The following is a 27,851-nucleotide window of genomic DNA, read 5'->3' on the forward strand; positions in this document are numbered from 1 at the left end:
TGAGACCAACCAGGAAGGCAAGAGCAGCTAATTAGATACTGGGATTGCAGCGCCCTCTGCTGGTGATGGGAAATAATTTTTGATTTATTCTACCTCAGACGTTCTGGGAAATACATTTGCAACGCGGCCATTATACTGTTCTCCACACGCGAGGACCATCTGGCTAACCCAGTAGCACAGGCGACATCTGGAAGTGGTGCAAGCCCTGCCCTCCCCCACTTCTCAAGACCAAAGCCAGCCCTCCGTTCAATGATTTGGTAACTGTACACATCGACCACAAAATTTATTAAATATAACTAGGCGAAAGGCACAACAAACTGCATTATTCAAGTATTTGCATAGATGCACAGAGATCATATTGTAAACCTGCGAGACATAAAATGGTGACGCATGATGCAGAGGCTCTACCATAATAATAATAATTAATAATAATAATTAATAAACACTGAGTGCAGCCCTGTGTGTGTTTACTTGGAAGTAGGTCCCACTGAATTCACAAGGCCTTACTCCTTGGTAAGTGAGATTAGGACTGCAACCACAATGTTCTTCTCCCAATCTATCCTTTCAACATACACACGAAAGTACAAAACGATTTCCGATGCACTCATCAACCTTGTTTGAAGCAGGGGTGCCAGTTCCCAAACCTGTCTATTTAAAAACTTCTTATAAGGAAGAAGTTCAGCAAAACTGGGCTATCTCCAAGGGGCAGCATCTGCATATCACCACCTCTCTACCCTGGCATCTCTTGTAGCACCCAAGGAAACTTTACCTTCACACTACAGCAGGTGAGGACAGAGGGCCTACAGCCACATTTCGGCAGCATTAGGGAGGGGAAAGCAGAGTGCTGATCTCTTTGCTGTGGAGCTTTTAAAAGTAAGCTCGGATTGACATTTGGCAATGCCTCGAGGAAGATAACCTTCCAGCTCTGAATAATTTTTTCCCCTTGAAATTGTAGCGAGTTGTTCTTCCGAGTATTCTGAGATGGCATAAGCCAAGACCTAGCAAAGCCAATGACTTCAGGGAGGTACTAAGTTAGCAGAACAAATCTGTTTTGTCTTCACCTGTGACAGTTCTGAACGGAAGATTACTGAGTGCCTGAGACTTAACCTGAAAAGACAGAGACCAGGATGGATGCTGTTATGTTTTCAGAGACGCACACCTTCTGTCTTGAAATGGCTGCTGGCATGTGTTTAAAGCACACTAGTATGTGTACAACCATTCATTTGGGATATTTGAAACTAGACTAAAAATGTTTTGGAGTGTTAATTGTATTTCCAGTGACCGTTCTTTGTGGCACCAGTTCTGTGCTAGAACTGGAAGAACGTAATGAGCACAACCTGAGGATTTGGGGGGGAAATGCAGTGCTCAAAACCACTTGTGCATTGTTATTGATAATACAGCAGACAGCATAAACCGCTTATTCTGTAACATGAGAGCAATGTAGGTACATGCATAGTTAAGATACCACTTGATTATTGCACTGTGCACAACTTAGGAAAATTTCTAGGAAACCTTGTTTTGCGTACTCAAGATGAGTTTTGGACTGTTGAAATAGTGTTTTGGGCCATGGAGCTACAATTGTTTTGGTTCATCTAGAAAGACGACAACCAAGCCTAAAGGGCCTTTTTTTTAAAGAAACAAAACCGAAAACACCAGTTTGTACTGCTGCCAAAAAAACAGAAAGTCTCTGCATAAACAGCACCTAGACCCATTTCTAAGATTGGCTACGGCAGTTTTGATTCAAGTTTCCTAACAATTCATGGTAATAGACAAAACAGTTCCTCATTTTTAGCACCAGCATATTTGCAAAGCCAACTGAAAAAATATCACCGGTTCGACAAAAGCACCAAAAACACCTAAAACCTGAGAACACATTCATAAAGCTTCAGACTGGTAACAATGTTGCAGCTGCATATTTGGAAGTTGAGGTTATTTATGCACTATGGTATCCTGTTACAGTATTAAAATAGCTGGGGTTTAATCAGCTACCCAATGGTAAAAGCACCATGAGTTAATTTTTCTATTTAGCCAGCTGAACTGTGTTAAGGCACCCAGTTAGGTGCCTACAGGTGAATTGGAATACAGAGGCTAGAAAGAAGGCACACAGCCTATGATTTTTTGTTGAATCAAGTGAGATGCAGCAAACCACTGTAGTAATAGGAAAAGAGTATTAGGATTATAGCACCTGTAGTACCTTGTCCGAGGGCTTGATCACATTGTAAATTTGCATTGGTAATCCATTTTACACCAGCCCCAAATTGGAAAGATGCAAAGGGAATTCCAGTTACACAGAGATTTAACCAAGGGTTATTTCCAAATTACTCAATGTTGGTTTCGATCAGCCTTCTCAAGCCTGGTGCACCCAGGATGTTTCTGACCTTAACTCCCAAACAACCCTAGTTAGGGATTGATATGAGTTGTAGTTCAAAACATCAAGGGGCACCAGGTTGGGGAAGGCTGGCTGGTATTAATTTAGGGCTATGGTATTCAACCTTGTCCACCAGCTATAGGCTTCAAAGCCTTAGCTTGAGAGTGTTGAGTGTAAACTCTCAACCAAGATTATCACATCAGGAGAGGATAACTATCCTCAGGTAAATTAGTGGCGCCAATTTCCTGAGTGAGTAAGCCCAATCCAAATGAAACAGAAATAGACAAAAACTAAGCTGAGTGTACTTGATTATATGAACAAGATGTAGCACGCAAAAACAGATAACTAGCTGCAATTAATTCTAGGAAATTCTTTAAATGCCTTGCTAATATTTGGTTGATTGGTAGAGTATATTTCTTTTAGGGTGTCATGGGAACAGTGTGCCGCCACACAAAACCCGCCTTGCACTCTGTGCGGATGGGCAGAACCTATAATTAAGATGCCGCATGCAAACAGGATGGAGTAGACTTTAAAGGTTGATGGTGGTTGAGAGCAGAGGAAGAAGTCACCATAGTTATGCCACCAACACTTTCAAACCTTGAACGTAATGACCAGAAAAGCTTTGGGCTAAGAAGGTGATGGTGTAAGAGGGCAAAGGTAAAGCACTGAACCCTGGGAGATTCCTTAAAAGAGGGAATAAATATAGTCAGTATGTAGCAAAATTCCACAAGCTCAGACTACGTCTCCATACAGTACTTTGGAGGAGATGAGGTCATCACAGGGGCACCACAACACTCTCTTCCCCATAGGATTGTCTGTGGTTGTAACAAAGCTGGAAAAGCTGAGAAGGATGCGGTGGCTCAGTGTTGACTAGAATACATTTGTCTTCTGTTGAGGCGATAATGAATTGCTGGGAGAAATAGAGGCTTCTCCCACTTCCGTTCCAGCACATTGCATATTGCACTATAACACACCAGTGCTATTTTAAACAAGTAACTCCTGTAATGAACAAATATCCAAAAGGCAAAGCAGGTCACATTAACCTTGGCATGCATGGATAGAATCCCCACTGACGTCCAAGGGTGTGGCATCGACCTGTGCCAAGGTCACTAGAACCGGACCTGAAATTGGTCTCGGCTAGTCATACAAGGCTGGGGGGTGGGGAGGAAGTTGAGATTTGCACATGCCCAGCATGTCTTCTTCCTGGAAACAAAGCCCATGGGAAATCCCAGGCCAAGGCAGGGGAACCGGTGTGTAGTTCATAGTTGCAAGATGACCTTCAATGTCTAAACTTCAGGGTATTCACAGCTTCAGCATTCTTCAAGACTGAATTCTAGGAAAGGGAAAATGATTGTGAGTTCAATGGATGCTAATTTATGTAAGAGAAGCAAGAGAAGAACAGCACCTCTTAAATGGAAATACTTCAGTCTCTTGTAACTGTTCTCACTTCACAGTTATAGACCGATTCTATATGTGTTTATTCAGAAATAAGGCCCATTGAATGTAATAGAACAGTCATCTCCAAACGTGGCCCTCCAGCTGTTTTGGGACTACAACTCCCACCATCCCTAGCTAACAGGACCAGTGGTCAGGGATGATGGGAACTGTAGTCCCAAAACAGCTGGCAGGCCAAGTTTGGGGATGCCTGTAATAGGACTTGCTCCTAACTACAGTGGTACCTCGGGTTACAGACGCTTCAGGTTACAGACTCCGCTAACCCAGAAATAGTACCTTGGGTTAAGAACTTTGCTTCAGGATGAGAACAGAAATTGCGCGGCCGCGGCGGCAGTGGGAAGCCCCATTAGCTTAAGTGGTACCTCAGGTTAAGAACAGTTTCAGGTTAAGAACGGACCTCCAGAACGAATTAAGTTCTTAACCCGAGGTACCAGTGTAAAAGAATCTCAGCTTTAATTATATATACAGTGGTACCTCGGTTTATGAACTTAATATGTTCTGGAAGTCCATTCTTAAACCAAAGCCATTCTTAAACTGAGGCACGTTTTCCCTAATGAGGCCTCCCACTGCCGGTGCCCTTCCACTGTTCAGATTCTGTTCGTAGACTGAGGTAAAGTTCGCCAACTGGAACACTACTTCCGGTTTTGTGGAGTTCGTATACTGAGTTCATATACAGGGCTGTTCTTAAACCAAGGTGCCACTGCAGTTTTATGAGTTCTGTGTTACAAGCTGGGGGCTGTGGAAGGAGAGGATGGAGGAAGCCTACTCACACTGGATTCTTCTTTCTAAAGCACCCACCCAAAAAACCTATTTGTAAATGCCTTCGTATATGACAGAAGCAGTCAAATGTAGCTGCTCCTCAAAGAAAAATGGAACTGGCCTAGATTGACAATCCCCAACATCTCATAGTCAGCTGACCAGGCCACAGATTGAATACTTGACACTGAATGCGGTGGAGTTCTGGTCTGAAGTATATTGCTACATAGCTCTTGGGCAATAATAGCACCTGCTGTCCTTTATATGTCTCTCACCTCCTGACGTGCTCTCGTATTCCTTACAGCACTGTAGGGGGGCGGTACTGCTGCCTTCATCCTGGGCAACCCAGCTCTGTTGCTGGCAGGAACTGGATTAGCAGGAAGAGCTTTCTGAGGTGGTCGCGGTCTGGAAGAATCCTGGGACAAGAAAGTAAGATCTAGCAGGGATCTTCTTTTAAAAAACAACAACAACCTTCCAACTATCCAGTTGCCAGGATGGGCAAAACTCTATGTTATCTCTATTCCCTGCTTTATGATCTACAGAAATGTTAGGCACCAGGAAAGTAGAGCAGTGCATTTTTATTCTTCAGAAATGCATGTAATAAGGCAAAAGTCTGGATTTCCTTTTCAGAAAAGAAAAATATGGCCTTAATTCATTTGCATGTGAAAACACATGGAGAAGTTTGGGGCTGAGCTCATATGAAGCACAGCCAACTGGCAACAGGATGTATGCCAATATAGCTATACTTGTGTTTTTTCAGTGTTGATATACACAGTTGGTGGGGAGGGGCAATACCTGTCCTGCTTCTACCAAATGCATTTTTACATGCTGAAGCATAATTAACTATACTAAAGTTTTATTAGCCCTCATTTACTAATATGTACCAATAGTAAAGGGACACAGGTGGCACTGTGGGTTAAACCACAGAGCCTAGGACTTGCTGATCAGAAGGTCGGTGGTTCAAATCCCCGCCACGGGGTGAGCTCCCGTTGCTTGGTCCCTGCTCCTGCCCACCTAGCAGTTCAAAAGCATGTCAAAGTGCAAGTAGATAAATAGGTACCGCTCCAGCGGGAAGGTAAACGGCGTTTCCGTGCGCTGCTCTGGTTCGCCAGAAGTGGCTTAGGCATGCTGGCCACATGACCCGGAAGCTGTATGCCAGCTCCCTCGGCCAATAAAGTGAGATGAGTGCCGCAACCCCAGAGTCGGTCACGACTGGACCTAATGGTCAGGGGTCCCTTTACCTTTACCTTACCAATAGTAAGGCCAAAATCAGCTCTTAGGCACCATTAACTCACGTATTCACTCTATTTTTATCAAGCTGTGGGAACAAGTTATTTCCACAGGTGTAAAGATATCAATCCGTATAAAAATACGCACCTGAGAAACAATGACTTTTGGTGCTGGTGGCGCTGGCCTGCTTGGAGGAGTTCGCTTGGGGAAATTATTTGCCTCACTCTGATACCTGAGAAAGGTCGGTTTCTTTGTGTTAGCTGGGAGAGCAGGTGGTGGTGGTGGTGGTGGTTGCGCATGAAGTTTGAGCTCTGGAGGTGGTTCACAGTAGAGCACTTCAGGCTTTGCAGGGATATTCTGTATGCCAATAGCCTGCATGCAATCACACAAAGAGCAGCTGATCTTTCTAAAATCACTACTGCATTTATGTTGTCTAGGTTTACTCCTGCTGAGACATTTCAAATGACCCAATATGAACAGATTTATTAACCAACCACAGAATCTCAGTGCTGCTTAAAAACAGCATGTATTTAAAGCATCCCCCAAGAATCCTGGAAACTTTAGTACGTTAAGGGTGCTGGGAATTGTAGCCCTGTGGTGGGTAAACTGCAGGGCCCAGGAATTTTTAGTGGGCGTGTGTGTTCTCTAAAGGTACACAAAGTCCTGGTCCCATATACATTTTGTTCCCTGAGCACTCCTTGTGCTTATTTATGATTTTTTGCAATTTCTTTCCCACTACTTGGCTCCATTAAGGCCCTTTGGGTGAGTTACATCTAATATAAACAATACAAATGAATTCTTTAAAACATTGACATTAATACATTCATGCTGGATCAAACGCTTGCAGGCAATCATTTACCGTGAGAAAAGGTGCTCACGAGAGCCCAAAGAGGTTCCCTAAACAATGACTTTCACCTTGTGTCTCTAGGATGTAGCAAGAGAAGCAGCTTTGCAGTTCCAGCATATTGATTGATTGATTGATTGATTGATTGGATCATGTGTTTTATAATGCATGGGAATTATCAGCATGGATCAATAGTGGGTTAGCAATACAGTGGTACCTTGGTTCTTGAACTTTATCCATTCCAGGAATCTGTTTGACTCCCAGAACTGTTCGAAAACCAAGGTGCGGCTTCCAATTGGCTGTAGAAGCTTCCTGCACTGAAGCAGAAGCCATGTCGGATGTTTGGCTTCTGAAAAACATTCGCAAACTGGAACACTTACTTCCAGGTTTGCGGCGTTCAGGAGCCAATTTATTTGTCAACTAAGCTGTTCGAGAACCAAGGTTCTACTGTATAGAGAAGATCAAGTGTTATTCAACATGGCAGCTGTAAGTAGTTTCAGCTTTCAGGTACCTTTCTCTGTTCCTGGGGGGTTTTCAGCTTGAAGGCTGGGTTGGCATGCCCAGTCGCACCACTCTGAATGGGAGGAGAGGTACTGCTTGGGGAAAACAACAGGAAACAAATATTACAAGGAAGCTGCCTCTCATGGTATATATTTAACATTTTCATGTAGCTGAGTCAGAATCATGTATCAAAAACAACAAACCCCCCCCAAGACTTCCGGGTTGGCGCCATCGCCGAATGGCGGACTCCCTCCGAGCTCCGGAGGGAGTCTGCTCGGCAGGGGCTGGGTCCTACCGCACCGGCGATGCGGGGACCCTTAAAAACCACGGCCACGAGGGCCGTGGACATGGAGACTCGGCTGGCACCGTCAGCGCCCTCCCGACTCGTGAAGGAGCCTTTTTAAAGGCTACGGATCGGGTGCCGGGGAGAAGCGTGGTGCTTTGAGTCCTCTGCTATCCCTGCCGAGCGCAGCCGCATGCCATCCGGCGGAGAGCGCTGACTTCTTCCATTGAAAATTCGGACTTTTTAACAACAACCCGTGAGTAATTTGGAAACTGGGTTTAAAAGGAGGAAAAAAAGAATTTCCTTTTGATTTGGACACGAGCGGGGGGGGATCCAAAAAGGAAGTCAGTCCCCCCCCCTATTGTAAACCTTCTAAGACAAGGACGGGGAAACCAAGGTCCAAAAAGATTTGTATTGCTGATAAAAACTAAGAATTCCACGATGGGAAATTATAAGAACTGTGCTGGAGGACGAATTGAGGGAGAAGAAACGTAACCCCCCCCCCCTGGGAACCGGGGTGATTGAAGAGAGAGCCTGGTGAAAAGAGTCGGAGATTTTGACAGCTGTCAAAGTAGCTGTCAAAGTCGGAAAGCAGAGAGGATTTTATTATGAGAACTTTGCTGGCTAAATTTGTTATAATTTGCTACAACTTTTTAAAACCTGGATACAAAATGGCGAAAACATGGATAACAATCGGACTTTTGGACTAGAGAAAACAAAGTTACAACAATCCCCCTAGAGGAGTTTCGGGACATTACAAAGATGGTCGTAAGTGGAAAAATACCATTGGAATTTTATAGAACTGGTTATCTTCTGGGAAAGCTGCAAAACGGAAATAATATTTTGTCTACAGGGTGTACAGCTAAAGGAGACAATAGAATTTTCTATTGAAGAAAGGAAGGGACTGAACGCAAGTTTTTGTTCCTGAATAACAATAATCCCTGCAGACTTACTAAGCTTCTGAATTAGAACGTTTCAGCAGCGGAACAAGAGGAAACTGGACTACAATTTGGAAAGAACAATGGGGGGAGCTTTATTAAAGATCTGAAGTTAAGTGTTTTAAAAAATAATTATGAAAGGAAAAAAACAAAAAAACAAAAAAAAAACCAGCAAGGAGTTGGGGGAAAATAGGCGATTTATGGATTGTAAGAATTCCAGGCGGATAACATGGTTTGGTGGTCAGGGGGAAATTAAACCGGGGACAGAGGGGGAGAACTAAAATCCAAAGGCTTGTCAATTTCTTTTTTTGAACTGATTTTGTTTCATCTATTATATCTTTTATTTCTTATTTCTGATATTTCTATTATGTGGGGTGTCTTTATTATTAAAAAAAAAAGGGAAATTGTGGAATAAAAATGGGGTGGGCCCTGGGAAAGAAATTTTTGGCTTTTTATCAAGGGTATTGATGAGGAGTGTAGAAATTTTAAATTCGAACAATGGTCTAAACAAATTAAGTTTTTAATCAGAATTGAGAGCTTGTGGAGCCAACAATATGAAACAGGAATATGATAGGGGTGGGGGAAGGGGGGTGTCCCAGAAAGTGGATATATGAAAATAAGGTTCTGAATGTATTTTAACTTTTTACTTTCTGTATTTTTGAAAATTTTAATAAACATTATTTAAAAAAAAAAAAAAAAAAACAACAAACCCAAATAATCTAATTTAGGATAGAATGGGAGCGAGACTGAGATGTCTGGCTCCCATTCTATCCTAATTTAGATTATTGGAACAACGTTTTTGCAAAAGGCCAATATATATTGTAAGTTGATTTGAGTTTTTTTTGGTAAGTTAAAAAAGGAGACTAATAAGTGAATATAAATATAAATAATAATTATAATAATCTGGCCAACTCAACTGCAATAATTCAGGCTCATTTACGGGCAGTGAGTACTGTTGATAAATCTAAACTAAATTTTGCAGCAGGAAGTCTCTGCATGATGAACACTAAATGGGCTAAATATCTGAGGTGGGAAGTAATTGGAATTTCCTAAAAGAAGAAAGGAACTAGTTTAAACACCTTCCCCTTTCAGTATCTATATCTTTGTTGTTGCATATGCAAGAAATACATTTGTTTATCAGTATATCTGTATCCTGGCCTTTCTCCAAGGTGCATGGTACGCAAGGCAACTTGCACATGCAATCCCAGACTTCTTTATCCCGACATCAGAAATGGAAACACATCTGTTACTGTCATACTATAAATATTCACCTGAACTGCTGCATTTTCTTTGGAGGAATGAAAGCCTGCTTTAGTGGCACAAGCCTGGCTCTCCATTTATAGCAGCAAAAAGCAACTCCAATTGCAATCAAAAGCAAGATGGAAAGGACTCCTATTATGATTGGGAAAGGACCTGAGAGGGGGGGAAATAGACATATCAATATTGTTATAAGTCCTCCTTTCACATCGTTTTCCCCACCCCCATACCATGGTGACCAGTGAGTGGAAGAGGGAATTTCAGTAACTTCTACTTATGTCATAATGTTGCCCAGGAACTTGCCATGCCCAGATGCCAGATGCCACAATTCAAGGTAGGTTTGGAGTTACAGGACCACAGACAGCTCCAAGAGAGCAACCAGGTTTGCCCCAACCAGGTTTTAAACCTCTACTCCCATACCACCCCTTCCAGGCTCTACCCCCTTGTGGATTATTAAAGGGTCAACCCTTTGGCCTGAAGGTGAGCACTCTTCCCCATTCCATAGCCTCATGCCAGGTGTGTGCTCCCTGCACTGCTGGGTGGGTAAGGTACTATAGGATGCATTTGATTCCTACAGACTCAGGGAAAGGTGCCTGTGAGGGTCTCAGCTCTGGCCCTACAAGCCCTGGTGACTTGGGAGCTTCTTCTATTGGCTCCTGTCTGTCAGTCTTAGACTCAACAGTGTGTCAATCTCCAGCAGCTGGTCTAGCTCCTTAGCGGGAGTCTCTGGGCCATAGCTCAGTGGTACAGCACATGCCTTGCAAACAGAAGGTTCCAGGTTCAATCCCTGGCATCTCCAGGTAGATCTGGGACAGACTTCTTCGTCACATCCTGGATAGCTGCTGCTGGTCTGTGTAGCAGACCAGCAGCAACTATCCAGGATGTGAGGCCCCAGATGCTGTTGGACTACAATTCCCATCATCCATAGCTAGCAAGGATGATGGTAGTTGTAGTCCAAGAACATATGGGGACCCAAGGTTGAGAAAGGCTGGTGTAGACAATACTGTGCCAGATGGACCGATGTTCTGACTCATTATAAGGCAGTTTTCTATAGCTGCTGGAATCTGGAGTTATGACAAAAACGCCACCTGCCAAATTCCATCGCCCATTCAGCAATATAGGTACAGGTTCCCTTGGCCTCTATTGTATCTAGTTACCTTAATTCCCTCCCACCCCCTTCAGATTTCCTTAATTTCCCCAAATAACATAAGTCACACCCACTTTTTTGAGGCATGGGCCCACTGTCCAGGCTTCCTCCATTCCCAGGTTTATTGCAAAATGGAGGTGCCCATCCACTGAAACAATGGCAGTTCTGGTTGTTGTTGCAAATCTGTAGAGAGAACAATGAGGAAAATTGACATTACCCTTTCCTTGTTAGCAGAAACATCATACACTACGATCATTCTAATCCAAATGCACAGCAGGGTGGATTTGTAAGGAGCACTTGCACCTTCTGTTGACAACTGTTAGGGCTCAACAACACTACATCTATATGAAGAATGTCTCATCTCCCCCACCCCCACCCCCCAAAAGTCATGTTTAATACCACCCAGCCTTCCTAAGAATTGCAATGGAAATTCCTATCATTTCTACCAACCAAGTTCCAATGGATATGTTTTCACCCTTCAAAAGTATACTGGGATATATGCACATTCCCGAAATGGGACCAAACTGACTTTCCACTATTTTTAACCTCCCAGCAAATGTTTCCCGTAACATTGTCTGGCCATGATTGGTGTGGATAGCTTCTTCTCAAAAACTGCAACATGGCTTAAGAACAGCTAGCACATCCAACACATGGTATTCAAGGTCTACATAACACTCAACAATCCTCCTATGTCAAACAAATCCATGAAGACCTCAATTAGACATCTATGTTTGAAAGCCCATCCATAAATGCATGCAGTTGTACAGGAAGCCATTCTAGCAGGCCACAAGGCAGAGCAGCTAACATGGTGCCCTCCAGATGTTCTGGAATAACACTAGCTATGGAGGAGGACTCAGTTTTCAGTGGATTTATAAACAAATTTTAATTTTGTTGAGGCAGGCCAGGGTCTAAACCAGTTGAGCTTTGCTCACATCAGTTTGTCTATTTATCCAGGGGTTGTGTTCTGAGGCACTGCATGTGTCAGTGAAATCACATATATTTCCTCCTACAGATAGAAATAAAAATCACTAGTTGAATGGGCAAGTAGCACAGAGTTTCGTATTAAGAAAGCAGAAACCAAGATACCTACTCCATGGCCATTGCACTTCTTCCCACAGTCTCCAGTGTCAAAGAAGGAGGTGTTTCTACATCGCCCTTCAAAGCAAATCTGTAGGAGGAAGACAGGCATTCAGGATAAAACTGAAGCAGTACTATGAAATGTATTCCTAGGCTGCGAGATAATCAAAGCTGCATCCATTACTTCACTCCACAGATAATACTGCTGCTCTTGGTAGCTGCTGGAGCGGTGGAACAAACAGAAGTCAAAAGGTGGTGGAAGAATGGCAAAAGCCAATTATTATTGTTCTGTGGTTCCCCTCCACAGCTTGCTGATCTGCTGACATGAGGCTGAACAAGAATTATTTTGCTTTCACAGATCTGTAGTGTTCCACCCAACATTTGATGTGGTGGAGCTGGTGAAACACAACCAGCCTCAAGCCTCACAGCATTCCCTTGTATTGAGCACAGTTCTCAAAAGGATACAAGGGATCAAATTTGGGGGTTGGGAACATTCCCTCCCACATGGAGCTGCTTTCCAACAAGCACATGACAATGAGCACACTCATTGTCATGGACTGGTTGGATGGCAGGAGGCACAAGCTAGGGAACCCCCAAGGGAAGAAGACTCAGAGCCAGGGGAAGTGGTGGTGGGACAACAATGGGTGGTCCGAGGGAGAAGAGGGAGTAGATTGGGAGGAGGAAGTGTCAGAAGCTGAAGCGGCAACAGGATTTAGTGAGGAGGAAGAGCATGGGGCAGAGAGCAGTCCAGAATCACAGGCAGAAGAGGAAGGGGGCATGGGACAGAGATGAAGTAAGCTGCTGAAGAAGCCAGGGAGTCCCCCGCTCCTACTATGACCAGCTCCGTGTCCTTCCTGGTCTCCCAGAACATGCAGAGAAATTAGGAGGACAGAGCAATGAGAGACAAAACAGAACCTTAGGCTGCTGGGGGAAAGAAGTTGAAGAGGAACCTTACAGAGTGGTGGCAAGGTGGTGACCTTCAGTCCTCGCAACTGCCTCACTGGGGCGAGACCTACTGGGAAGAGTTGCTGTGATCACTAGGCCTGTGCTATTTTGGTTTCTTTGAATAAAGAGCTAACTTCACTGGAACTGGTGTTTTTTCTTCTGACCTACTCCTGGCTCTGGTTCCTGACACTCATTTCTGAAGAGAGTTCCACTTGTTGTTTTTCCTTTTTCAAAGCTGTATCAAACCTCTGAAAAAGTGGCACCACTCAGGTGCTTTGAAAACAAAACAAACTGAGCTCTCTTCATAGCGCACAGTTGGAAAAGGTGCCAGAGCATTGTAGGCAACCTGCACTTACATGACTGTCACCACACTTCGTTCCTGCCATCACAAGGCCCGGGTCTAACATGTCACCTTCATCTTCATTTCGGTATACATGAGTCCCACGACAGAATATGTTCCTTCCGTCTAATGTGATAGTCGTGTCAATTGCAACGGCATTGGACTCCAAAGGCTTGGAAGCAGAACTTTGGCACTGTATCTTGCCACACTTAGCATCTCTGGAAAGTGAAAATAGTGCATGAGAACCTGAGCATTCTGGCTAAAGTCTCAGCTTTTCTTCACATTCAAGAAACTATCATTTCCATTCTACAAAATGAGCAAATCTGAGACAGAGAACTTTCTATGGGACCAGGCGCTAACGTTCCTTAGGCACAACTAATGGTGTATTTGCATCAACTTTTCCTTGGATATATCTTGGGATCGGCCTCAAAGGAGTCAATGCTTAGAGTCAGGCTTGGTTTTGAGAAATAAAGTTTCTCATTAGAGTTTCTCATGAGGGATCACCTAAGCTTCCTCCTTAAAAGATTGGTGGCAACCCATCAATAAGTAGTACCTGGGGTGGCCAGCTGGGCCCACTCTTTTCTAAGTAGCAGATTTGTTCACAAACGAGCACCTCACACAGTTCATTTCACACAGTAGGCTTACTCACAAGTCATGCTGCTTTTCTTTAGATGCAAACCACACACTCAGAAAACCAGCTGAAGGATAATTTGAAAAAGTGTGACCCGAAAGAATAGTTTACGTTCACATGGTATGAACATTCACTAAAATATTCAATATAAGCAACTGAATATTGCTAACAAAATTCCTAAGAAACCAGAAGTCATCTTCAGCCAGTTACAATAGAAAACTGATTATTTTTAAGCCTTTAACCTGTAAGGACACCAATCCCACCCAGCATAGTTGGATCTGCTTTCTACCTTAAGTTGCACTTCCTGTATCGGCCATTGATATCCTTCCCACAGTTCCCGTAGGAATCGCCAGCAGCATTAACCCTCTCAAAGCAGATGTCAGGTGCTGGCCTTGCTCCTGCATGGAAGAGATTCATGTAACTGATTTTTGTGGAAGATAGTAGCTTACCCAAATCTGCCAACCACCAACTTTCTACCATGGCAGTAGATGTGAACTCTCTATTGTCGTTTACAGGTGAAGAGCAAAAAAAACAACAGCAACACTAAGAAACCGAGGCATACGAGATACGTCATCAGTATCACTCCCCCTGTGGCACAGGATAGCATAGCATTTCTTAAACTTGGGTCTCCAACTGTTGTGGAACTACTACTCCCATCATCCCTGACCACTTGTCCTGCTAGCTAGGCATGATAGGAGTTGTAGTCCAACAACAGCTGAGGACCCAAGTTTGAGGAAAAACTGGCTAGCATGACAGTGGATTGCTACAAACAGTGGAAATGTAAGAGATATGTGTAATGTGCTCCACACGTAGCTTATAAAGCAACTTTTCTTGGTATGTGGAATCATGAGAATTCCATACTCCTTCTAAAGGTTTTTTGTTCCACGTGGTTGTGAAGAAATTCAAAAAGCTATTCCCCACCATTCAAAATATCATAGGCAAGAAATAGGAAAGTGGGGACCAAGATTAAATTGTTTGCTAAAACCATATTTATTTAAAAGGCAATGTCTTCCATAATTTTCAGAGACCAGGAGATTCAGTTTTTGACAATCTGGATAGAAAATTACTGGTAGAGTAAAAGGAATGGTTTTCCTCGTTCCATTTGGTTGGACTGCTATCAGCCACAATAAAGGTATGGACCCATAGGTTGATCATGTTCAACCGGGGACAGGGCTGTGTAGCAGAAGGGATTTTAGCATATGCAATTTCCCTTGAACCTACTGCACTGTGATAGGAGAAGCTGCTCCTGCTAAAATTCATTCTACTTAACTATTAAGAGCACAAAAGTCACGGTTGCATCTGGTCACAGCAGACTCAATGGATGTAAAGTCCATTCCCCAATCTATCATTTTCCCTGCTCCTCTGTCCTAATACAGCTCCATCCCTCAAGCTCAGGATATCAGCAGGGGAACAATTTGCTCCTTCCCTTCCCTAGACCCCATGCTGTTTGAAAAGCCCCCCACCCCATTTAGTCACATGTCCTTCCTTACCATATCCCCAGAGCTGCAAGCACTGCTGTTCGTACGTGAGGCACATTCCGCTGTAGCAATACGCCCTGCCACTCGCACAAGGAGTGCCATCCAGTTGGTAGAAGTTTGCAGGGCAGAACGGAGATTTGCCTGTACAGTATTCTGGCAGGTCACAAGGTCTGGCTTGTTCCCGGCAAAGAGTCCCTGGTGAAATCAACTAAAGAAAGAGGAAACAATTAAAAGAGTTGCTCCAGGGTAAAACTCAGGTAAGCACACCTGGTGACTTAAGTGAACAGGTTCATCTTTCGGCCTGTTGGTTTCCCATAACTTCTTCTAAGGTTTATGATTTTATAGAATACCAGTTTGAATAGGTATGCATTGGTGTACCTATTCCATCAATCCAGCAGTCCCTCAACCTTGTGGGCACACTGTATTGGTCAGCAGCAGCAGCAGTGACAGGAGGGTGGCTTCTGGGCATTGCTGCACCCTTGTTTGTCCTTAATGACATAGGTTCGATCCCCAACATCTCCATTTTTTAAAAGATCCCACTCAGACAGCAGTGCTGGTAAAGACCACTGAGGAGCTTCTGTTACTAGCCAGAGTAGACAGCACCAGGTTAGATGGGAAGGACAGGGAGCAGCCTATGTCTGTATTCTGCACAGTGCCTGGAATATACTGCTGGCACAACGTAAAGTTTCAGCGCAATGACAGGGCGGAAGAGAAGTATCCGTGCTCACACAAAACACAATGAATCTCGTGTGCAGAACTCTGAAGGACTAACAGCTGCTCCTCACCATCATCAGGGCTACGGTGACTGCTATAAAGTACGGTGATTGTCAGCCTTGTTCCGGCTGTAGGCAGCTGACACCATGTAGAGCAGGTGTAGGGAACCTTTGGCATTCCAGATGCTGATGGATTCCAACTCCCATCATCCCTGGCCATTGGCCATGCTGGCTGTGGCTGATGGGAGTTGTAGTTCAGCAACATCTGGAAGACAAAGGATTCCCTGAAACTGATGGAGAGGATTAAAATGTTGCAGTTGTCTGCAAAATATGGAACTTGCTTGGAGAACAGCTGGACCTGATAAATTGGCCACAAACAGAGCCAACATGTGCAGTGGTGATGATGATGATGTGCCGCCCATCTGACTGGGTTGCACCAGGCACCTGATTCTAATGGAAGTCGGCATTTGGAGAGGAGCATGGAAGCAGTTAACATACCAAGACTATTTTAACTACACTTGCCTAGGAAAACTGAGACGTAAAATGAGACACAGGCATCTGCACCCCACCCGAGCCTACTGCTACAGATTTATCAGCCGGTTGGCTGGCAAAGGAATTCAGCTTTGGGTAGTGTAAAGCAGAACAGAAAGCTATTAAGCGAGATACAAGGCAGTTTAATCCCCCTGGAAAACAGCCTCTGTGTGCCTAAGTACATGTTTTGTCTCCCTAGCATTGAGGCGCCCGCAGCGCAGAAAAAGAAATACCAATAACTGGTAATAGAATTGAGCAGGGAGGCCCCACACCAGCCAGTTGCCTGCTTTGAAAGACAAGCCATCCACTTGCAGTTGCTATATCCCATAATCACAAGGCGGCACCAGTATAAGCCAAAACAGCTGGCGGGCTGGGGGCTGGGTCTGAGGAGTAGGTTTCCCACAAGATGAGAAAATAGGTGGCTCTTTCACAGTCTCGCCTAGGCACACAAACACCTGTAGATTTCTGTCCAGCAGTAACAGAAGGCATTTCAATAAAAATCCAGCCTGACGCTAGCAAAATACACTTGTGGCATTGTCAAAAGGTTTGTGCATATTTAAATGACCAGGTCTCCCTGCGGTGATGGCAGAAGTGGGGCTTGATCACTTGGTTTGCTGTTTCTGCGTTTACTATAAGGAAAGCCACATATTTCAACCCCTGTGCCCAGTTTACCGTTGAAAGTGCTATGCATGTGTTCTTCCATTTAAAGTGGAGTACTTTTTATACCTGGGTTTCCTAAAAGAAGTGTGAATCTAACATGCAAACCAGCCCCAGACAGAACAAGGTCACAGTCTCCCTCCCTCTCCTTCTCATTTATTGTCCTATAAACAGAAAAGCAAACCTTTATTTGTTGTGCTGTACAGAGAGGAACCAAGTAACCCCACCTTGCAGAGGTGACAGCAAGTTCCATGGGCACACTCAGCACCAGGCTTCAGAGAGCAATTAGAGGCATTGCAACAAGGATTATTACATTCCTAAGGGAGAAGGGGAAGAAACAAGACACGTGCTGTGTTTACAGGGCAGACAAAAAAACACCAGGGAACATTGGGCTGCTTTCCAGGGCAGGTTGTAAGGTTGTAACTGCATGTGCCATTGGTCTTTAAACCACACACATAACAAATAACCTGGAATGAGCTCCAAGCACATTTCCTAACTGTATTTCTACCTCCACGATGTGCTTGGGAGCTGCCAGAATTATCGAATTGCAGCAATTCTCACATAAATTTGGATCAAAATGCTATCCTTATTATCATTGTTATTTCATTGCCGAATCGCTTCCCATGAGATCGTGCATCTAGTATAGTTTTGTGCTTTTGTCACAAGAAAAATTGTCTTCCAGATGCCACAAGACTCTTGGTTCTTTAGTTGCAAAGGGGATTTGGAATTACAAACAGCGCAGTAATCATTCTATGGGGGTGGGAGGGGGACAGAGGCAGAACTATTCCAGGTTTACAGAGAGTGTTTGTGTTGCTGATATGTCACTGTATCATAATTCCATTTTCTCTCTCTGCTTATGTTGCAGCCTATGTTTTAGTTTTTAAAAGTTGTTGTAACATGAATAATGTAAAGTCGTGCCAGTGACCCCTTCAATCATGAAATAAGTCCAACAAGAGTTACCTCTTCTTCTCCACAATCACACTCCTCCCCTTCCTCCAGGTAGCCATTTCCACATCTCTGTCCTCCGTATAAGGTCTTGGTATCTGGCATATTGTAAAGACACATCCCTCCACCAGACTGCAGGTACCTGTCCAGCTCCTTCATATTGCATCTGTTGAATACCCTGGGGAATGGGTCCCTGCAAGCAAGGAGGGCACATTGTTTTGAATGGGTTGTGAAGTAATGCATTACAGTGACACAAGAAAATATTTTGTTACTAGAAACCACCAGCGAACAATGCTTCCTTTCCCTATCGGTATATCATTACTGTGTCAAGTGAAAGGCAGGCACAACAGAATTGCCCTTTTTGCGTTTAAGCAGGAATCCGTCCTGTACCAAATATTCGTTGGGGGGAGGGGAGGGCTGTTTCATTTTATCACTGAACTTTAAGTGCTAGAGTGTTAGAATTTTCCTGACCTCTGAGAGAGTGAAAAACATGGTGGGTAGACTGATATTTTGAGTCATCCACTGTTCCACCGGTCTTGTTGCTTTCCCCCAGAAAAACTGGCTCTTTACCGTTGAATTGGAGCAAGCGCCAATCAGGTTTTCTGTGGACTGATGTTTGTTCTGATTCAGCGGGAAAGTGGCGGGGAACACAGAAAACCACTTTGGCTCATGGCTAGAAGCACAGGGGAAGCAGAAAACTTCTCAGAAGTGTGGATGAGCCCTTGACTAAGTTATAATTCAGATTAAAGCTCCTTCCTCAAACCAGTCGTAAATAAAGGAAAGCACTCTAATGCAACCCAGTTCATAGCATGTTTTTACTAAACAATGAGAAGAGCCACCTCACCCTGTCGCAGCAGCCATGATGCAACCTCCATCTCTAGCGCTGGCCGTACAGCAGCCAGCCGCATCGTGGCTCATGCCAAAGTTATGGCCCATCTCATGGGCCATGGTGGCAGCAACTCCAATGGCATTTTCAGAGTGATCCTGCCCAGGCAAGGAATCAAGGGTGAGAGTCAGTATACCATGCAGCACATTATGAACAGAAATATATATTATCTGGCTCAGGAGATGGGCCTGTCCATCAGAACGCCCAACGTAGCATGGGTGCAAGATGCTCTCCTCTTCCTCAGCTGTGCAACATTCCCGGGAAGAACTACCCTCAGACTCAAGCCAGATATCAGGAACCTGTGCCCCTCCAGTTGCTGTTGGGACTCCCAACTCCCATCATCTCAGCATATCCTGGACAGGGACGGCAGGAGTTGGGAGGGCAACATTTTTGGGAAGGGGGCAAACTGGAGTGACCACCCCAGGCTCCACACTCTGATAGGTACTAGGTACCAACAACCCTGCTGTTTCCCATCCACCCAGCGAGACTCTTCACCGCCTTTGTTCCTATAGCGAGGCAGGGTGGGAGCAGAGGGCCTTGGTGGCACCAAAGTGGCAGAAAAAGCAGGGGAATGTAAACCAGGGGGGCAGAGGGGCAGCTGCTGCAGCAGCAGCAGTAGAAGACAAAACAAGAAGTGAGGTGGGGAAAGGGGTGCCACTGCCATCACAATTAAGAGGATGGGCGGCAGAAGCAGGGAGAAGATGAAGGAATTGTGGGTGAGGGGTGGGTGCAGACAATGTCATTTGCCACAAGCCCTCTTAGGGATGCCCTGAGAACTGGAGTCCAACAGCACCTAGAAGATAACATGTGCCCCATATATGGTTTAAGCTAAGATCCCATGCATATCTACTCAGAAATAAATTTCACCGTGCTCAGTGGTACTCCCAGGTAAGTGTACATAAAACTGCAATTCTAGTTTACTGGGACGATGATCACAGGAATCTGTGATAGGGTCACATGTCATCTCAAGGAGTGCTCTTGGGGCAAGGGGTAGTCTCCTGAATTACCACCAAGCAATGTTAACTTGTGACCTTGCATTCTCTGGATGGTGGTTTCATCAGGCACAAAACAATACGGGAAGTATCCAGTGGAAGTGTGGGATGCTGTGCTGCTACTCATTTCACCAGATCTTGTGCACAGCAACTTCCTGGAGGGTTGTGCTCTTTGTCAAGTTTATGAAGCTTACCATATTCACTCCTCCAGACTGGTAGACAGAACACATGGCCATCAAGGGGGCTAAGCCAATTGTAGTACCGTGGAAGGACATCCCACTGAAACAGATTTGGAGAGACGTTGCAGAGAAGAGCTGCTTGTCAAAGTGCCCAGCATTCCATAGGAGTCTGTGCTGCCCTTTCTCCACTGCCATCACTGCAAGCAAACCTAGACAGGGCTGGGTGGCAGCGAGGTTGGGGCTGTGCAGTGCTCTGGTAGGGTCACCACATACAGTAGGTGTTCCCACTCTGCCCTGATCTCACTACCACCCTGCTATACCCCAGCACCGTTCCAATAAGCAGCAATGATTCCAGTGGTTCATTAAACACTGCAAACATTAAAGGATTCACACAAACCACAGCCTTTTGAATTGGTTTATGAATGCAGTTACATTTTAGAGGCAAATCTGGAAATTAAGCCTAAGCTTGCAGCTTGCATTACGGACGCGGGTGGCACTGTGGGTTAAACCACAGAGCCTAGGGCTTGCCGATCAGAAGGTCGGCGGTTCGAATCCCCGTGCCAGGGTGAGCTCCCGTTGCTCGGTCCCTGCTCCTGCCAACCTAGCAGTTCAAAAGCACATCAAAGTGCAAGTAGATAAATAGGTACCGCTCTGGCGGGAAGGTAAACGGCGTTTCTGTGTGCTGCTCTGGTTCGCCAGAAGCGGCTTAGTCCTGCTGGCCACATGACCCGGAAGCTGTAAGCAGGCTCCCTCGGCCAGTAAAGCGAGATGAGCACCGCAACCCCAGAGTCGGTCATGACTGGACCTAATGGTCAGGGGTCCCTTTACCTTTACCTTACAGCTTGCATTGCTTTCTCCAAAAGTTACAAGTCAATACGAACCAATGCAAATCTTCTACAGAAGGGGTTGGCAAGACATGAAAGTTGTTGCAGGTATTTTTGAAACAGGATCTGCATTTGGTCCTTTATACCAGGGAGGGGGGCACACAGCCAAAGTGTGACTAGTATCAACACAGTTGCATAGAACAGTACCAGTTCACATTTAGTAACTAGAGAACTTGGAGCAGCGGTCATATTATTCCTATAAAAACAACTTACGTGATTAGCTGGGCATTGTCGTGCTTTTTGTACATAAGCAGCTTACGCCTCCAAGCAAGAAAAGACCACAGGGTCGAATGTGGGTTCTCAGAGATGTCACACTTATTGTGGTCATTCCAAACCTCAAGCCCAACCAGAGCAACTCGTATGTTCAGAGATTTGTAAAACTAAGAGGTTGGAGAAAAGAAGAGCTAGAATTAATCACATGCCTCTGTTTCTACCATATTATAGCTCCAATGTGAGTTACATCTTCCTAGAATACAGTACACCACATTCTTCCTTACTTAGCTCTCCTTGGGAAATAAATGTACATAAAACATGCAGCAAAAGCTGGAACTGAATTCTTTGTGATTCTTAAAGCTGTACTAGACATTACATGCAAACGCTCAGAATTTGCCACTGATTGCTTAAATATTTGGAAAAGCAGTTGGGAAGAGAGGGGATGTAAAGAAAAAAACAGCATAGGGTTAGGTTCTTAATCTTTTCACATGCCAATCATTTTTCTCCTTCAAATGTCCCCTGCAGTGGCTTTCCCCCATACAACAAATTTGTCCTCTGAAATAATATTATTATTATTTGATACAGCAAAAAAGGGAAAAACAAAACAAGAACACAAACAAAACAGTAACAAAGACAATATTAACTACAAATCAATAAAGCAAAAAGTGCTCCTTAGACTATAGACCCAACCTCCCGTCCATTCCTTATTTCATTTATATATTATTTGTTGCCAATACACACTTTTATCTTAAATTAACTAATTATTGGTTTCTCTTAAGTTTCATATCTTTCTTAAAGCTACTACTAAAATTATTCAAATACACATTTGGAACTTCACAGGAGAACAGCGACCTTGGGATGAAAGTTGGAATGATGGGAGGGCTGAAAGTTTAGCACTCCCCCCCCCCCCGCCATTTTTTTTTAACAACAAATGAAACTCCCCAAACTCTTTTCTCATTTTTTAAAAAGAGAATATTCACTTATAAGCATGTAGTTAAGTCCTTAGCATTTGGCATCTTTCTTTAAAAAAATAAAAGCAGTTTTCTCATAAAACGTAGCTATTTGGTCTCACCTTATCTACATAATTGGCAGCTTCCAGTAACTTATTTTTGGTTGCTTGAAGATCATAATTATGCTTCTGAAACTGGGGAGGGAAAAGCATTTCAGAATTATTCCATAAAATATCACTGCCATTCCTAACTCTGTGAAATTTATTCCTTTGAGATTCTGGCCCTGACTCACTAGGGGAGCTGCCTGTTTTTACTGCCCAACTACCAGGGATTTGAAACTCACATTTCAATTTATCCCACGAACATTTACAAGCTTTAACAATTTCCTTGGACTCTGCGCTTCCAGAAAACACTTAAATAATTTTTTGAATTCTTTAGATAAAAAGTTCAGCATAGTCTTTATATGGTCAAATTTTTGGAGCACATTTCAGGCACCTTTGTGCATTTCAGGCACCGCTGTAATAATCTCTAATTTTAGAAATGGAAAGGGTGAACAGCCCTTATGGAGGTACACAGCCCTTATGATGTGGCTTACACAGCAACATCAGAATGGCACTGAAATCAAAACCAGCTCTTAGCACAGCAGAGCCTAGAAACTCTTCTGGTCACCCTGCCTGTCCTAGCAGAATTAGTGTCACCTCTCTCACCCCTGACAGATTAGTGGGGCTCATGAAAGTACAGTCCAGATGGCATAGATGCTAATGGTTTCTTGCTGCAGCTGACTGCCCACTAACCAGTGTTGAGTATTCCTCTGTATCAGGCTATTTGTAATTATAAAAAGAGCACAATCTCCCTGTCCCACATGACCAAACACAGTTGTAACATTATCCTGAAATGCCGCCTATAAGTTTTTGGCAGGATTAGTTGTATTCTCCTCATATGCACAGCATGCTATCTAGTAATTAGTGTTCTAATCCCTGTCCCTCAAGCTCTGCTGGTTGCATCACCCACACTAGCCTCGGGGCAACTTATCCCATCCAGATGTTTGCATAGCAACCTCCATAAATTGCCATGCTGATTTTTGCAGACACCGCAGAGCAGATGTAGCTTCTGCTTTGTGGTGTCTGCAAAAAAACACCACCCAAAAATGGGTGTGATGTGCATGTCCCTTAAAATATTGTCTTATTGTCTGTTAACTGAACATAGGTTGCTTGATCCAAGCAACGACCATTTGTGGGTCTGTTTTGTGAAATGGATTTGCCCCCCTTTTAGGGCGTGATTGGGGAAAAGGTTGCCTATTTTTCTTTCTGATGTCTCCTTATGCATTTCTGTATTCACTTTGTCTAGTAAAAGGAGGGTGAGAAAACAACTAGAAAACCCAGAATGTTATTTTTCTCACACCACCTGCTCAGCTTCTCAGTGCCTACCTGTCAATCACCTGACATTACAATATCACCAGGTGAAATGTTCTCCTTTGCCTGTACAATTTGAAATCCAACCACAATAGCATAGGCAGGGAGTTTTGCAGGTGTCAATGACAAGCTGATTAATAGTGCCTCTAGAGCAGTGCTTCTTGAACTCAGGTCACTAGCTGTGGATGGACTACAACTCCCATCAACCTTGACCACTGGTCCTGCTAGCTAGGGATGATGGGATTTGTAGTCCAACCACAGCTGAGGACTCAAGCTTGAGAAACACTGCTCCAAACCCTGCTTTTGACAGGTAGCCACATCCTTTCCTGCCTCACACTTGGCACCATATTTGTAGGGCAGGGGGCCATGACTTGAGCAAGTGAACAGACCTGCCAGGTCTACAAGTTAGATCAGTGGGCCAGAGGTACCCCACCACTTTCTAAGGGTGAGAAAAATGCAGTGGTTTGTCTACTCTGATTGGAACAATTTGGCCCAAGTGGGATTGCAGTTTTGGTTGTAAAATCCAAATGGCACTAGTTGTGATTAACTAAACACAATAGTTATGCATGATATTTATGCACAGAGGATTCAGAGACACAAACTCTAGCATAATGGAAGCCTTGTGTGTATGTGCATGTGTGCAGACACACACATATGTCACAACAGGAGGAATGTGCCCTTTACATCAATTGCAAAATTGCAAGTGGGAAAACAACAGTTATGAAGAGATCCAGTTATGCAGAGAGGATCAAGTTACCCCAACATAAATTATATGAGCAGCGATGAAATCTTAGGAGAAGAGTGTGCCAGGGGAAAAAGCCATTAAAATAAAAGATGCGTGAATGACCTAATGCTCTTGGGGATGGTTAACAAGACAAAGACCCAACTAGCTCCAGGCCAATGATTAGAAACAGATTCCAGGCACATGCAGACAGGATGTTTTTACATTTCTGTCAGTTGCTAACATACACAATATGAAATATATGAGTGCTCTCAATACAGTTTGATCCTTTGCTACATGTTTTAGCAGAAGGGTCTGCAGCTAAAAGAACAGGAGAAGAGAAGTATACAGATCTGGGATAAGGAGCATTGTTAAATCAGGTTTGGAAAACACACATAAATTATACTCATTTTATTTCTATACTGCTTTGTATTTCTGAGAAAAAATGTCAAAGCATTTTAAAACACATTAAAACATCAAATAAAACAATCCAAGACAAAACATTCCTGTTTTGCTATTTTTGGTAGCTCACCAGGTCCAATTAACATATCACGCAGGATATTTTGATTTTGTGTCATAATTTTCTGTATTTTTACTTTAAAGCAGCCTCCAAAGTTACTATTAACACCAAAAGGGATGGGGATATGGATGCAGGATCCCCCTACAGCTCCTTTTAAGTAAAAAGACAAATCACCAGAAGGTCCGATCATTGATCTCACATGTAATAAGTAGTTTGGCCCTGAACTGTCTATCCTGGGTTTGATTCTGGATTTGGTATAAATCCACGTCCCTCTTACCTCTGCATAATCAGCCACTAGAAGGAGCTCCACGTATTTCATAGACTGTTGGTCATCCCTCTTCACCTATGGTGGCAAAAGTACATATCCCAAACTGTTTCATGAAGCTCTTTAAAATTCAAAAACCACTTTTATTAAAATGTACTCATTTTGTCAGGTTCAAAAATGTCACATATGCTGAAATAATTAGAAACTGTTTGTAGTCCTCATAATTTCAAGAGAAAACCCCACTTCTTCAGCTCAGATTTGAAGAAGAAGAGGAAGAAGAGTTTGGATTTGATATCCCGCCTTTCACTCCCTGAAGGAGTCTCAAAGCGGCTAACATTCTCCTTTCCCTTCCTCCCCCACAACAAACACTCTGTGAGGTGAGTGAGGCTGAGAAACTTCAGAGAAGTGTGACTGGCCCAAGGTCACCCAGTAGCTGCATGTGGAGGAGCGGAGACGCGAACCCGGTTCCCCAGATTACGAGACTACCGCTCTTAACCACTACACCACACTGGCTAGGTGGCATGTGGGCAAGGAAGAGGAAGGAGAAGTTCTGTTATGGATTCTTAGCTCAGACTTCATTTTCCTGGGGGGGACCTAAGGCAAATCACTGTTTTTTAGCCTCAGTCCTTCATCTGTAATCTTGGAATAATGATGCGGCCTTTTTTATACTGCTGTTCCCATGATTATTGAGATAATACAAGTGAAGTACTTTAAACATTTAAGCAAGAATCGTTGCTTTCCTTAGAGCTTTCAAAACAGATGTCTTCTGGGATGCAACGGAATAATTCCGAAGTACTAACCCTGCGATAACTGGATGCTGCTGGGCTTGTCAACTCTCCAAGCCAATCCATAGCCTTTGATCCTGAATGCTGGTTTCCACAGGTACCCCTGGCAACCTTGAGATGTTCAGACCTGTAGATCAAGTGTTGCTCATGGCTATGAGGCAGTGGTTCCAAGACATAACTGAGGTTGTTGCTCAGGACTATAAGGCCACTGGAAGACAAAATCAATAAAGCAGAAGTTATGGAAGGCAAGTATTTACACTTCATTATTCCTCTGGGATTGCTCAGTCGCTTGAGCATCTTAATCTTAATCTCAGGGTCATGGGTTCGAGCCTCATGTTGGGCAAAAGATTCATGGATTTGCAGGAAGTTGCACTAGATGTCCTTCATGGTCTCTTCCAACTCAGTGATTCTATGAATACAAACCAATAATCACCTAGCTTGGTGTATGTTGTGGAGAATAATTTTTTACTGAATTTGTATAAAAGAAAGTTTCAGCACATTTTGCTAAGGCCTAAGATCACGGAAGGGATGCGGGTGGCGCTGTGGGTTAAACCACAGAGCCTAGGACTTGCCGATCAGAAGGTCGGCAGTTCAAATCCCCATGACGGGGTGAGCTCCCGTTGCTCAGTCCCAGCTCCTGCCAACCTAGCAGTTCAAAAGCATGTCAAAGTGCAAGTAGATAAATAGGTACCGCTTCGGCGGGAAGGTAAACGGCGTTTCCGTGCGCTGCTCTGGTTCATCAGAAGCAGCTTAGTCATGCTGGCCACATGACCAGCTGTACGCCGGCTCCCTTGGCCAATAAAGCAAGATGAGCGCTGCAACCCCAGAGTCGGCCACGACTGGACCTAATGGTCAGGGGTCCCTTTACCTTTACCTAAGATCACGGAAGGGTAAGAGAACACATGGGGTCATATTCTGTGCTAGCAGAAGCCAGCACTAGGATACCTTATTATTAATACTCTGGGCACTTATTTTCAGTAAAGGGGCTTTAGTTGCGATCACTTCAACTACAAATTACAGAAAGGCCTGTTTTCAACAAAGGAAACTAGTATTGTTTCATGAGAATTGCCTATATAAAATTGGGTGTTTTTGCTCTCCCAGTTATTATTTATGAAGAATGACTGGGAACAATTTCTCAAATGAGATTGTTTTGAGTGCATTGTACCAAGGAAGAAGTGTTTGGCCTTAGAGATCGTTACACCCTTCCCCACCTGCTCACTTCCCCCCCTTGAGAAGTACAAACATATGCAAGTGTTTAGCTTCTGTATTCCTCCAGTAATTCTGAAAGGACTTAGAACAATATCAAGGATACTGGCCAGCACATGGACCAACTCTACTGTAAATGAAGAATGAGGTTTCAGATGGTCATTTTGCAGCCAGGAATATAGTACTGGAAAATGTGGGGGGGGGGAGGGTGAAAGTAGGCCAGCATGCACCTGCGATGCTTCCTATTTTGTGTGGGCTCTGTGTATTATGTCAGCCATAAATGGCCAGGATTTGCTTTGTTTACACTACTGGACAGTTTGTTTACATTAAAGTGACTTGAGGTCATTGAGGGATTTGGGGGGGAAATAAAAATTGGCGAAAACTGTTTCCTGGCTGGATGGCAGCCCAGCTTTCAAATGGCTTTGAATAAAGGTGACCAAAAGGAAACCACGTCCTGTTTATAAAAATAATCTCTTTAACTTGTCATTTCAGGAGGTCAAATCATCTCATGTGGAATAAATATGTGCGTATCTGTACAACAGACTTGTGGCTAACATGGGATGTTAGAGAATTCTGTTCTTGCGAGGGGTAAATGGAAGAGAACAGCTTTTCAAAAGAAGCATGTATGTCAAGATTGCTATAAAATGCTGGCACTGAAAGGGAGAAATTCAGAATAATCTGCTGAGATAAAGAGATAAGATTCTAAGAAGGCAGGAAAGCAAGCATGTGGTGGAAACTGAAG

General features: G+C 43.9%; 1 protein-coding gene across 2 annotated transcripts in view; it reads right to left on the reverse strand.

The window, feature by feature from the left end:
* Nucleotides 1–71: 71 nt before the first annotated feature.
* ADAM19 (ADAM metallopeptidase domain 19) overlaps nt 72–27,851 on the reverse strand; it is a 55,737-nt gene continuing 27,957 nt past the window's right edge. The window contains exons 6-23 of one of the 2 annotated variants that reach the window (XM_080987990.1): nt 25,919–26,111; nt 25,131–25,196; nt 22,323–22,394; nt 21,251–21,417; nt 20,169–20,253; nt 18,941–19,080; nt 18,112–18,289; nt 17,379–17,468; nt 15,263–15,458; nt 14,062–14,170; nt 13,158–13,359; nt 11,870–11,947; nt 10,854–10,962; nt 9,647–9,788; nt 7,165–7,246; nt 5,957–6,181; nt 4,855–4,995; nt 72–3,701 (exon numbers count right to left, since the gene is read on the reverse strand). In XM_080987990.1, coding sequence (XP_080844116.1) covers nt 3,648–3,701; nt 4,855–4,995; nt 5,957–6,181; nt 7,165–7,246; nt 9,647–9,788; nt 10,854–10,962; nt 11,870–11,947; nt 13,158–13,359; nt 14,062–14,170; nt 15,263–15,458; nt 17,379–17,468; nt 18,112–18,289; nt 18,941–19,080; nt 20,169–20,253; nt 21,251–21,417; nt 22,323–22,394; nt 25,131–25,196; nt 25,919–26,111 — 2,329 coding nt within the window. In that variant the 3' untranslated portion in view covers nt 72–3,647. Of the gene's footprint in view, nt 3,702–4,854; nt 4,996–5,956; nt 6,182–7,164; nt 7,250–9,646; nt 9,789–10,853; nt 10,963–11,869; nt 11,948–13,157; nt 13,360–14,061; nt 14,171–15,262; nt 15,459–17,378; nt 17,469–18,111; nt 18,290–18,940; nt 19,081–20,168; nt 20,254–21,250; nt 21,418–22,322; nt 22,395–25,130; nt 25,197–25,918; nt 26,112–27,851 lie in introns of both variants that reach the window. The other variant, XM_080987989.1, reaches the window with a different exon arrangement.

Source organism: Podarcis pityusensis, assembly GCF_964106645.2.
Source record: "Podarcis pityusensis genome assembly, chromosome: 2".
Lineage (NCBI taxonomy): Eukaryota > Metazoa > Chordata > Lepidosauria > Squamata > Lacertidae > Podarcis > Podarcis pityusensis.